Genomic DNA, 12,150 nt, shown 5'->3' with positions numbered 1-12,150 from the left:
TGTTTTCTTGGAAAGTATGTCATTTGCCAAAATCAGTCTTATCTTAGCAAGTACTAGCCCCGCCCACCCGCCCTCTATTTTCTTGGAAGGTATGCGATTTGCCAAAATCAGTATTATTTTATCAAGTACTATTTAATTATTCTTTAATAAATTATTTTGCCACTTCAGTATATAATGTAGTACTTGCTAAGATAAGAGTGATTTTGGCAAATGACATATCCTACAAGGAAAGAGAGGGCGGGTGGGCGGGGTTAGTACTTGGTAAAATAAGACAATTTGTGGCAAATGACGTACTCTTTAAGAAAATAGAGGGTAGGTGGGCGGGACTAGTATTTTATAAGATAAATTTTCAACTAATATTCTATGAAACTAGAAACGCAATGATTTCCTCTCAAAAAAAGCCATTTGGAGCGGTTTAAAATTTTTTGGAAATTTTGGGGATTTTTGGAGTCTTTTCTTCGCATTTCTCAGTTATTTGAAGAAAAATCGTCAAAAATATTTTAGATTCGTAATCTGCGTAAAATTATCTATAAGCGAACTATTTTCCATTTGGTCAGATCGTCTTTTAACTGTTTCAGACAAAAAAAATTTGGAAATTACGAAAAAATGTTCTCAATTTTCTCGCTAATTTTCGGAAATAGTTGAAAAATATTCGAAATTATCAAAAGTGCGAAGATCAGATTAATCTTATCAAATACTAGCCCCGCCCACCCACCCTCTATTTCCTTAGAGGATGTTATTTGCCAAAATTAGTCGTTTGTTAGAAAGTACTAGCCCCGCCCACCCGCCCACTATTTTCTTAGAGGATGTTATTTGCCAAAATTAATCTTATCTTAGAAAGTACTAACCCCGCCCACCCGCCCTCTATTTTCTTGGAAAGTATGTCATTTGTCAAAATCAGTCTTATCTTAGCAAGTACTAGCCCCGCCCGCCCGCCCTCTATTTTCTTGGAAGGTATGCGATTTGCAAAATCAGTATTATCTTAGCAAGTATTATTTAATTATTCTTTAATAATTTATTTTGCCACTTCAATATATAATATAGTACTTGCTAAGATAAGTCTGATTTGGGCAAATGACATATCCTACAAGGAAAGAGGGCGGGTGGGCGGGGTTAGTACTTGGTAAAATAGACAATTTTTGGCAAATGACGTACTCTTTAAGAAAATAGAGGGTGGGTGGGCGGGGCTAGTATTTTATAAGATAAATCTTCAACTAATACTCTATGAAACTAGAAACGCAATGTTTTCCTCTCAAATAAAGCCATTAGGAACGGTTTCAAATTTTTTGGAAATTTTGGGGATTTTTGGAGTCCTCTCTTCGCATTTCTCAATTATTTGAAGACAAATTGTCAAAAATATTTTAGATTCGTAATCTGCGTAAAATTATCTATAGGCGAACTATTTTCCATTGGGTCAGATCGTCCTTTAACTATTTCAGACAAAACATTTTTAGAAATTACGAAAAAATGTTCTCAATTTTCTTGCTAATTTTCGGAAATAGTTGAAAAATAGTCGAAAATGTCAAAAGTGCGAAGATCAGTTTAGTCTTATCGAATACTAGCCCCGTCCACCTACCCTCTATTTTCTTAGAGGATATGTCATTTGCCAAAATCAGTCTTATCTTAGAAAGTACTACTATGTGATAAGATCAGACTGATTTTGGCAAATGACATAGACCCTAAGAAAATAGAGGGTGGGTGGGCGGGGCTAGTATGTGATAAGATCAGACTGGATTTGGCAAAGGACATACGCTCCAAGAAAATAGAGGGTGGGTGGGCGGGGCTAGTACTTGTTAAGATATGACTTTTGAAAGAGTTGCTTAAAAATTTTCAGAAAATTCAGGGATATAGTTCCCGCCGTGCTGATTCTAAAAATAATATAGCCTGTTTTTGGTCACTGAGCACTATTTTGGAAATATTCATTATGAAATTTGAACTTTCTGGGATTTCTAAATTTGTAAAATTTCATTGGATGATTCTGAAAAACTGTTTGCGTATTCGAATAAGTGACTTCTGTGGCGCAAAATCTACGAGAAAATGTATTTAGTTAAATTTCGAAAATGCTCCAAAATGGGTCGAAATTGGTGTAAGTGGGGTATATATACTGAAAAATTTCATTTCTGAAAAGGTTGTTTAAAAATTCTACAATTGAACCACTGAACTATTGGATTTTAAAATTTTTCATTTATCCAATTTTATGTATGTGATTTTTTGTTAGGTTGGCAACATATTTAAAAATTGATGATAGCACACCTGATTGTGAATGAAATGAATGAAATTTAGGGCAACAAATCAGTGGCTGCCATCTCTTTATTAGTTTTTAGGCCCGCTCATGTCAAAATTGACAACTGTGTACCGAGATGCCAACATTGCTGCCAATAATTCAGAATCACCAACCCAAAAATTTACTTCAGTCATTAATAATCACCCGGTACTTAAAAATACAGGATTTTCATAAGTGAACATTATTTTCTACCATTTTTAAATCATGTCAAAACCCTGTATGTATAATTTTTCGTATTACTGAAACACTTGCTTTTAAATCAAATTAAAATAACTTTCGAGGACTAATTGTTAGAGGGGAGGAAGCGAAAGAGTATACACACTCTAGAATTGTGGTTCGTTACATATATACAAATTTGCATGGCAAACCTATTAATAATAATTTTAAATTAAATAGGATATAAATAATAATTCAATTTAAACATTATTCACAGTAACCTCTTCGTTGCTCGGAAATGATAAAGGATTTAGACAAGATTTAGGTCTTCAGTGACAGATTAATAGTTTTCCGTTTAGAATGGAAGTCCTGGGTTTGAATCAAAATTCCATACAATAATTTTTTCTGAAATTCTATTGTGAAATTATTAAAAAAATTAAAGAATTCTGTACACGTTGAAGATTTTGTCTAAAACATTACTACAACTATACAAGTAGCTGTAATATTTACAGTACACAGTGATAAATTGAAAGAAATTTTCTTTTCAAAATTAATGATTGTTTAATGTCGCATTTACTAGTTTCAGTTCAGTGAATCCCTACGTATTTGTTACTACTAACAAATATATCTAAAGTTGGTAATTGTATTCAGAATCTCTTGAACTACCACCCTAAAATCTATTTCCTACAACAATAGATTGATAAAAATTTATAATCGTCGATCATCTGACATGAAACATCCTGTATATTATTAAACAAGTAGTGTCGATATTTCCACAATGAATGAAATATTTACTATTAAACCAAATTTAAAACACTTGTTTGTTGACACATATTATCGGGCAATCGAGCATAACTCAAATTGTTTATATTAGATACAGTTAGTGATTAACAACAAAACGTTGTATTATTAATGACATCGGAATGAGGTAGATTGTCAAACATTCACATTTATGCGTTTAAATTAATTATATTTAAACAATTTATAATAATAATTGTGTTATCATTTAATTATCTGTGCTATTTCTGTTGCTATTAACCTTTTAATATAAATTAAAAACACGAACCTGAACATAACTCCATGCGTATAAAATATATTTATGTGACGTCATTAGATTCAGACTATTTTTCTAATTTCTCTCATTTAAAATTACATTTTAGCAACCAAAAGTACCCGAATCGCCCCCAGCAATGTACTGCTGCGCTCTGTACGACTACGACGGTGAAGGCGACGAAGAACTAACCTTCGAAGAAGGCCAGATCATCAAAGTACTAAGCAAATGCGCCCACAGCGTCGACGACGGCTGGTGGAAAGGAGAACTGGAAGGTCGGGTCGGCAATTTCCCTTCCTTAGTAGTAGAGGAGTGCGACGAGTATGGGGAACCATTGACGAACCAGTGGGACGAAACACCGCCTCAGTCCGCACCCCCAGTTTTTACACCACCGGAGGTTCCAGATTTTTTAATGGGGGCACAAGTAAGCGTTGATTTTAGTTTTACTCATAGTTAAATATCTCCTGGTGTTGGGGACATAGGTGATAATCACCCAACCTACGCCCTCGGTGGAACAACCGCAACAGCCACCACCTGTACCTAAGACACAAACCGATGTGCCACCGGGAGAGGGAGGCTTTTCTATGGTGCTATCCCGGGTCCAACACCAACAATACGGGAGTCAATTTGAGGAGGAAGTTCCAAGTGAGTACGCTAGAGTGCACTGCTATCATCAGAACTTACCCTGACACGCTTTTAAAAATTAAGTCAAAACAAATTGTAAGGGAACTCTACCTACATTCTTTGGTTCAAAGTTAGCAAAATTAAAATTATTTTTAATAGAAATTTATCTCTCTAGTCCATAACTTGGACCACTTTCATTAAATGTCCTGTATATTTAGTAACTGGTTATAGGGTCGTTCCATATGAAAACATCAAATTTGAATACAAGAGTGCGGCGCATGATTTTTAATTTTGACGAAAAAAATTGACGATCTTTTAGGTAACCAATCTGAAAAACCGTCGTCATTGATATTTTTTTATGCTTCACTTTCGATCCGCAGCCCATAGAAGTCTGAAGTTGTGACATTTTCAAACTCTTCTGTTATGGGCTCTAACTTTTTTCTATAACACCATTGATCTGATAGAGTAGAGATTTTTTTCAGTCGTGTAGTACTCTTACAATACATTTTCTTAGAGAAAAAATTGCTCGAAATTTATAAAGTTTCAAAACTAGTCTATAATTTAAGGCGAGAATAATTTTTAAGGAAATATACCAAACCCAAAGCAACAATGGAGCATTTCAGTTTTTCTTGTGAATACACACAACAACTGGCCCTTATGTTACTTAGCAATAAGGTTTAACATCCAGCTATATTGATTTAGAGTGAAATTTAGTTTGAAATAATTCAAATCCTCTTCATTTGTTCCATTGCTATTCACTTCAACTGATTAAACTGTGTGATACCACCAACAGAAGCAAACACAATACTTGTTTGAAACAGAAATAGATAATACAGAAAAAAATTCCGTTGGTGTATTTTTGTCCAAAATATGGATACCGGAAGTTATAAATACAAAGGTACGTTAAAATTATACGGGTGTTTTCCCCCGTGTACATAACGGGCTATTCCTCCCAACATTGACATTCTTTTTAAATACCCCAAACGCCTATACCACCTCCCAGTTTCTATTATGCGTAGTGAACTCATTCTGTCTCATACATTTCCATGCAGCGATCGATGTCCCAAGCGTCGAAGTCGTTGACGAGGTATGTCTTCGGCCCTTGTTTCTATCTCTATCAGTCCTATCCCTGTAACCCTCCACCACCAAATCACACTCATCACCCTTTTTTCGCGCAGGATGACCAATCAGGCGCTCCCCCCGCTCCCAAGTCAGACGACTTTAGCCTCGGCGTGGCCCAGATCGTGATAACAGCAGCAACACCAATGATGGAAGAACCGGAACACCCATTCCCTCCGCCCGAAGAGCCGCCCGTGAACCACCGCGACGAAGAGATCGACACGACCATCCCCGAAGAGGACGAGGAAGAGGCGGCCGAGGAGCCCTCGGTGCCGCCACCACCGCCGCCGCCGGCACCCGCGGACGACCCCGACGACGCGGACGGCCAGGGCGGCGACTCGACGCCCTTCGTGGTCAGCAGCAGCACGGGCAGCGACGGGGAGACGACCGGCCCCAGCACGGCCGAGAACTCGGTGAGCCACGTGGCGCCGCCGCCGCCCCCAGACGCCGAGCCCAAGCAGGTGGTTGGCGGCAGGGCGAGCATACCCGACGAGCTGGAGCCCCACCAGCTGGCGAGGCTGCAAGACCTGAAGGAGTCCAACGCCTAGACGTAGATCTTCGTACGCTTCTAGTTATACGCATCCGTGACGGACGACGCTGGACTGTTGTGTGTTGTTGAATCGCGCGTATATTTGTACCTAATTTGTTATTTGTTAGAGTATATTGATATTTTCACTTTAGACTAAATAGGTGCTAGTTTACCGGTTGAATTGGTTACTATTGTTGAAATGAGAAAATGAGATTTTTTTCTTAGAAGGGGTCAAGGGAATGTATGGGGATGAGTTAAAGGTGGTTTAAAGTGTATATATATGTCAATCTTTTAGGTCAATCGGCAAAATTGTTGGACTGCCATTAGCGATTGTAGTACAGTCAATCCCGCACGAAACCGTGAACTTTGAGTAGGCAGTGTAAAATTGATTTGTGGGGACTCGATATTCAAATGGGGTGCAGTAATTTTTTTGGTTTATCTCTGTAACATTTACTTGTGACAAAAGAACTGTAACAAGCATTTTTGTAGATGATAGCATTATCTACGACTTTTATTGATAACCTAAAAAACTAGGGACGAAAATTTTCAAGTTGAGATAACTCAGGTAATTTGAATTCTAAAAAAGAAGACGAATTTACTATTTGATTACAAACTTGTGTTACAAACCAGTTTGAAAGGGCGGATTTTAGTGGTGTTTCATTTTTCTAGTCATAACTTTTCTATTATTAATATTGTACTGAAGAGTTATTAATAAAAATTGTAGATATTTATATGATCTACAAAAATCCTGCTTACAAATTTTTTGTTAGGGTCACGGTTACGATGTTCAATGAAATAAATAATTGCATCCTTATTTCCAAGATATGTACGGTTGCCTACTTTTTAACTCCGGATTGGCTAGACTGGATGATTATTACAAAGCTGCAAACCTTTACGTTACATAGACTCTCTAAAATTCTGAAGGTATGTAACTTTTACCTCGATTCATTTTTCTTTGGAAGATATTAAAATTAACATTCTGAAATAATTTTTCATGTCTATGGGACATAATGACAATTGACAATGATAGTTTATTCTATGTACAAAATCCAAAATGACCTACTAAAATTCTACATTTAAGAATAAGCAATGCTAAGCAATACCAACTACCATTGTGTGCCCTATGACGATTACAGATTTAATAAAGATGTTAAACTAGGTCTCAAAATGATCAGGTCGGTATTTTGCATGGTTAAACTGGGCCCTGAAATATGATATAACTTGTTCCTACAAATTTTTAAACTTACAAAATTGTCTTATAAACAAGCTATTAAATAACTTCGATGTAATCTTGACTACAATACGTAAACTACTTACTAAATAAAAGCTCCAAAATCTATAAAAGGAATTTTAATAATTGTGTGATAGAATATCTTGATCACAAGAATTTGTAAGATTTTGTATATTATACCGGGTGTCCCAACGGTCTGTAACGGTGCAGTCTAAAAGAATTACCAAACATAACTAAAGGAATACTTCTTAAACGTTAATCACCAAGGTTGTACTTTTTTAAAACGAACGCCCTGTATATGTTTACAGATTTAGATTACTTATGACAAAAGCAAAGAAATGTCAGATATGAGGATATTTTTATCGACAGTTTTCCAGATATTTGCAAATTTATCAACAAACTTAGTATCAAAATAAACCTCGAAAAATTTATAAAATATGTATAGGTGTCATTTAAAATTTTTTTATTGATTTTTTGTGCATAATTCAGACCGTCATCTCTAAATATTGCGGAATTGAGGAATATATAGGATATTGTATTTAAAAAATGGTACGTAACTTTTCAAATCATTTTAAATTTTAGTCCTAAGTAAGTTCTACCAAACGGCGTAAAAAATGTTTCTCATAATTAGCAATATTCAAATTCCATTAAATCACACAATGTAATTTATTTTTAAGTATTCTTTCGTCTAAATATGTCATCGCAACCCATTTCAGAAAGCTAAAAGTTGTAAAAAGAACAGCCATCAAAAGTTTGTCATTTGAAGTGCGAGAAGTTGATGATTAATATTGTTACACTAAAAATTAGAATTAATATTTCCAAAAAATCTACTATATAATGTTCTTTATTGGGAAGACAAATAGATTTATTTGTTCCTAAATCATTGTTTCTCTTTGTAGAATTTAAATTGTACAGGCGTTTCTACTCCTCCTTCTAGCCAAAATTTTTTGCTACCTAACCTACACCATCTATTTTTTTTTTTTATTTTAAATTATTCATCTGAATGTTTGATCTAGCCTAAGCATATTGCTATTTCGTAATAATAGAAAATATTGTCAAATTAATAATAACACTAGAACCAACATAATTACGAAGTTTAAATAACTAAATAAATAGATTTGACCTTGATGTGGCACTAAATGGCTGCTGCGCCTATTTATTCTCATAAATGAGTCTAAGTTACAAAACAGACATTAAAATGTCACAATCTAAAAATACACTTAGTTGAAGTTACAATCAGATAACAAAAAAGGGGCACACATGATGAAATGTAGCTATACATAACTACACACCTAACCTCGTTATAACTGTAAAAACATTTGAAAGCATCCTTAATTTTTCCAGAAGTTGAGGACAAATTTTCCTCTCTTCTAATTTTTTTGTGTTTTTCCAAAATTATTAATTTCCTTTTTTGTGAATTTCGTGTAAACGATAACGATTACGCATAAATGAAAACACATATATAACAGGGCTCTAAAGGCGCCTCAATGGTAGAAAAATTTGCGTAATGTTTCACAATATTTTTGCTATTTTTGGGTTTGTTGTTTTATGCAATGTGTATCAGATTATGATAACATCCATGATCTATATTACCTAATCAAGGCACGTGTGAATATGTTATCATAGCTAACATTGTTGATTCATAAACACGCCCGAATTGTTTTACCAATAAACCAACTTTTCAGATCCAACTTAAGTCACAAAAAGTTCTCTTTGATGCCATGTAATTCAAGCTTGAATAATAATTAATCTTTGACGATTAAAACAATCGAAAACATTGAAAGAGGTTAAAAAACTTCAAATATTTGTAGTACTAACCTGATATATATCTCTTACTAAGATTAAGCTTCTAAACATCCGAATTTAATTATTAAGTACAAAGTGTCCATTTTGCAAAAATAACAATTCAATAAAAATTTAGGCGGAATTTGCGAATATTTTATATATTTTCGGATACAGCCGGTATTTTGTTATCGTTCCAAAAAATCACTAAATATTTCTGTAAACAAGTTCTTTTAGTGCACATATTGCCGGTCTAATTAATCCAACTACAAATATTATTTATTTTTAATAAAAAAAATAGTATCTATAAATTTAGAAGAGTTGTAACAAAAGATGTCCAAAGTTCAATTCAACTTTAATTTTTCTTTGTAAATATTCTACTAGATAGTACCTAGAAATGGAAACAACATTTGTTTTTTTTTTTTTTTAATTAATTCAGTATTTCTAAGAGTAAAAGTTACCACTCTATCTACCTCGTAATTTTCACGTTTTACAAGATCACAGTACAAAAAATATATAGGCACGTATTATATTTAAACCAATTCTACTAACCCTTTCTTTCTCAACCTTTACCCTTTACTAACACCATTTTGACGATTTTACTCACCGGCATTCTTGCTACGTGCCTCAACTATCTAGCTTTTAAGTCCAAATCTTCACGTTGATCTTATAAAACTCGAATTTTGTTATTTTATTTTACTGCACTCAATTTCCGTGCACCTTACTTTATAACTGATTTGCACTACTATACATCACGTTCTTTATCCATTGGCGGCAGACTATACTCTAGTGTTTTCCCTTCCAGAAAATCTAAATAATTTTTCTCTTGATCCTAAACAATGTAGAGGAAGTCACTGCCCGTCAGTTTATTATATTGTATAAGTTGAAAAGGACTTGTAATTTAATGGGAGTACCAATGGCAACAGTGCCAAAATATATTTAATTAAAAACAAGAAGTACAAATGTAATCGCACACCCCATACTCAGCGAACTGTTTAAGCATCCATTGCTATAAAGAAGTATTACATTTACAACCATTTCAAGTGATTTGAAAATTATTAAAATTGAAAAATATTATCTTTAGAACCACATAGACAATAAACACAAATTTTTGGTTTTAATAAGTCAAACATTAATAATTATGATGTCAAAATATCAACATTTTGACCAATGTTAGACATTGTTGTTATCCTAATATGTATGCATACATGTTTCTGAAAGGAAGCACAACTTACAAATTACGCGTCATTTCAGGTATAAATTTTAAACATAAAACAATTGAAGATTTTAAGATAAGTGAAGCACCTAATTGACTTCTACATTTTGTAGGCAAACATTAGCCAAGTATTTCTTAAATATATTACATTATAAATTTAGTAAAGCTACTTTGAAAATGTTAGAAAATGACGGATTTCAAATTATATAAAGGTAATTCTAAATTAAGGAAATATTTCAAAACTGTTCGTGTATTTAATTCCACACAATTATGTAACTTTCCTATAACTGCTGCTTTGCATGTTCCAATCGTAATTTGTTCAAAAAACGTTAACCATTCATTTGATAGCTTCCTTCATCAATATATAAAGCTGTCATTATTTCTTTAATAAAACATCCTGTTGTTAATTAATAAAAGTTGTATGATTTATTTTTACTTTTGTTGTTAGTTTTAATGACTACATCTTTATTTCACACACACTGATGTTTTTGTTTTTTAAAAAATTCTTTATCGCAGTTTGATAGAACCCGGTGGGCCACAATTTAAAATAATTTTCAAATATACAGGGTGTTCCGTTTGAAAGTTACGCACCATAATAACAACTTTCCGTAAAACCGGCACACTATTTATCTTGTAAAATACAAAATGACAAAACATTTCAAGAAAATTTGGAACGAAATTGTTTGCAGCTTTATCGTGACTGTCTGGCTTCCCATTTGCCGATTGGTTTAATCTTTCAAACTCTTTGCTTTAAACTTTTGTACTTATGCCAAAACTATATCAAAATGTCTTGAGCTTTAGCTTCAACCGAAATGGCCTCACCATACATTCCATTTATTCCTGCACAATTCACGAAACGTCTAAAGTGTTTTCCAATATCGATCAACAGTGTTTCTTTTCGTCAAGACTTCGAGACAATCTGTTCTAATCAGCTTGATACTTAATCGTGTGGACGGTTTTACCTAATCAAGATATAGGCCTGTGGCACAGAATGACCGCAATGGGCCAAAAACCGTCCCGAACCTGCATAATAAGATAGCCATCTCCCAAGATGGAGCCATTCGATATTTTGCTAATGAAGTTCCACTCGAGTCAATTCTGTTTTTGTATTTTTGCAATAATGTACTCGCATCATATTGTCGCACCAAGCGTAGTTCTAGTTTCCTTAAATAGGGCGCTGGTAGATTTGCTAGTACTAAGATTAAATGACTGATTATTTAAGTAACAAATACTCTATGACTAAGTCAAATGAGCGCACCAGTATTTCGGTGCGTGTTAAGTGTATAGTGAAAAAAATCAAGCGTTGTTGCCTAATTAATAAACATTTTAGATGTTTCTGTATATTTAGGGAGGGATGAATGGTGTCTAGTTAACGAGAAATCGGCAGGATGCACTAATATAAACTGCGGGTACCGATACCATTACTGCATTAGTGTTGTACCTAAAAAATAACTCCTCTCTTATAGTTTATATTGGGTTTACAACGTTTTTTATGTACCTTGCAATGTTCCAGATGTTTAGCAATAAGTGGTTTAGTTTGTAAATAGTATTTATACGATAATAAATTCATCCAGATTTAGTGTGACAGTATTATTTGTTCGATGGTTGTTTTGATATCGCAATTTTTGTGTCACAGATCCGTCTTTTGTTGTGTGCGTTTTAACGTTGTCTGTGAAGAGGCTCCACAAGGTTTTTTGTATACTGAATAATTCCGCGGACAAGGTTAAAAAAGATTTGTACAATTATGAGATATTTCAGGCTGTTTTACGCGATTGTATTGAATTCCCCGTCTTCTTTCAGCGGTGCCTTCTTATTATAAACTTCAATCTCTCACTTTGTAGATAATATGACTATCTGTAAGACTTGGTTTCAGATCTGATTAATTCATTAACCCGTTCTATGTAAACTGAAATATTATGAAATACAGAATTTATGTAGCTGAAACTGTGTTTTACTCGATCGGGAAATAACATTGTTTTTAAAGTCAAACTTTCAAATTGACAATAATCTGACAAGACGGAAATTCTATCAAAGACAAATGATCGAAAATCCGTGGCTATACTTGATCATGTTTTTTATTGCTCTCTCGTCGGTACTTCACAGTGGCAAATTTTGTTGATATTTATTTTAAATCTGGACTAAATTAAAATAGGTGTTT

At 34.0% G+C, this 12,150-nt stretch overlaps 1 protein-coding gene across 3 annotated transcripts in view; it reads left to right on the top strand.

The window, feature by feature from the left end:
- LOC135128015 (protein nervous wreck-like) overlaps nucleotides 1–11,936 on the top strand; it is an 81,964-nt gene extending 70,028 nt beyond the window's left edge. For all 3 annotated transcript variants that reach the window (XM_064054798.1, XM_064054797.1, XM_064054796.1), the window contains exons 11-14: nucleotides 3,601–3,915; nucleotides 3,974–4,136; nucleotides 5,168–5,202; nucleotides 5,294–11,936. In XM_064054798.1, coding sequence (XP_063910868.1) covers nucleotides 3,601–3,915; nucleotides 3,974–4,136; nucleotides 5,168–5,202; nucleotides 5,294–5,782 — 1,002 coding nt within the window. In that variant the 3' untranslated portion in view covers nucleotides 5,783–11,936. The remainder of the gene's footprint in view (nucleotides 1–3,600; nucleotides 3,916–3,973; nucleotides 4,137–5,167; nucleotides 5,203–5,293) is intronic.
- Nucleotides 11,937–12,150: the final 214 nt, after the last annotated feature.

Source organism: Zophobas morio, unplaced genomic scaffold, assembly GCF_036711695.1.
Source record: "Zophobas morio isolate AGI-343-1 ecotype UQ-CSIRO unplaced genomic scaffold, CSIRO_AGI_Zmor_V1 ptg000012l, whole genome shotgun sequence".
NCBI lineage: Eukaryota > Metazoa > Arthropoda > Insecta > Coleoptera > Tenebrionidae > Zophobas > Zophobas morio.
Note: the sequence above shows the minus strand (reverse complement) of the source record. Positions and strands in the feature narration are given on the sequence as shown.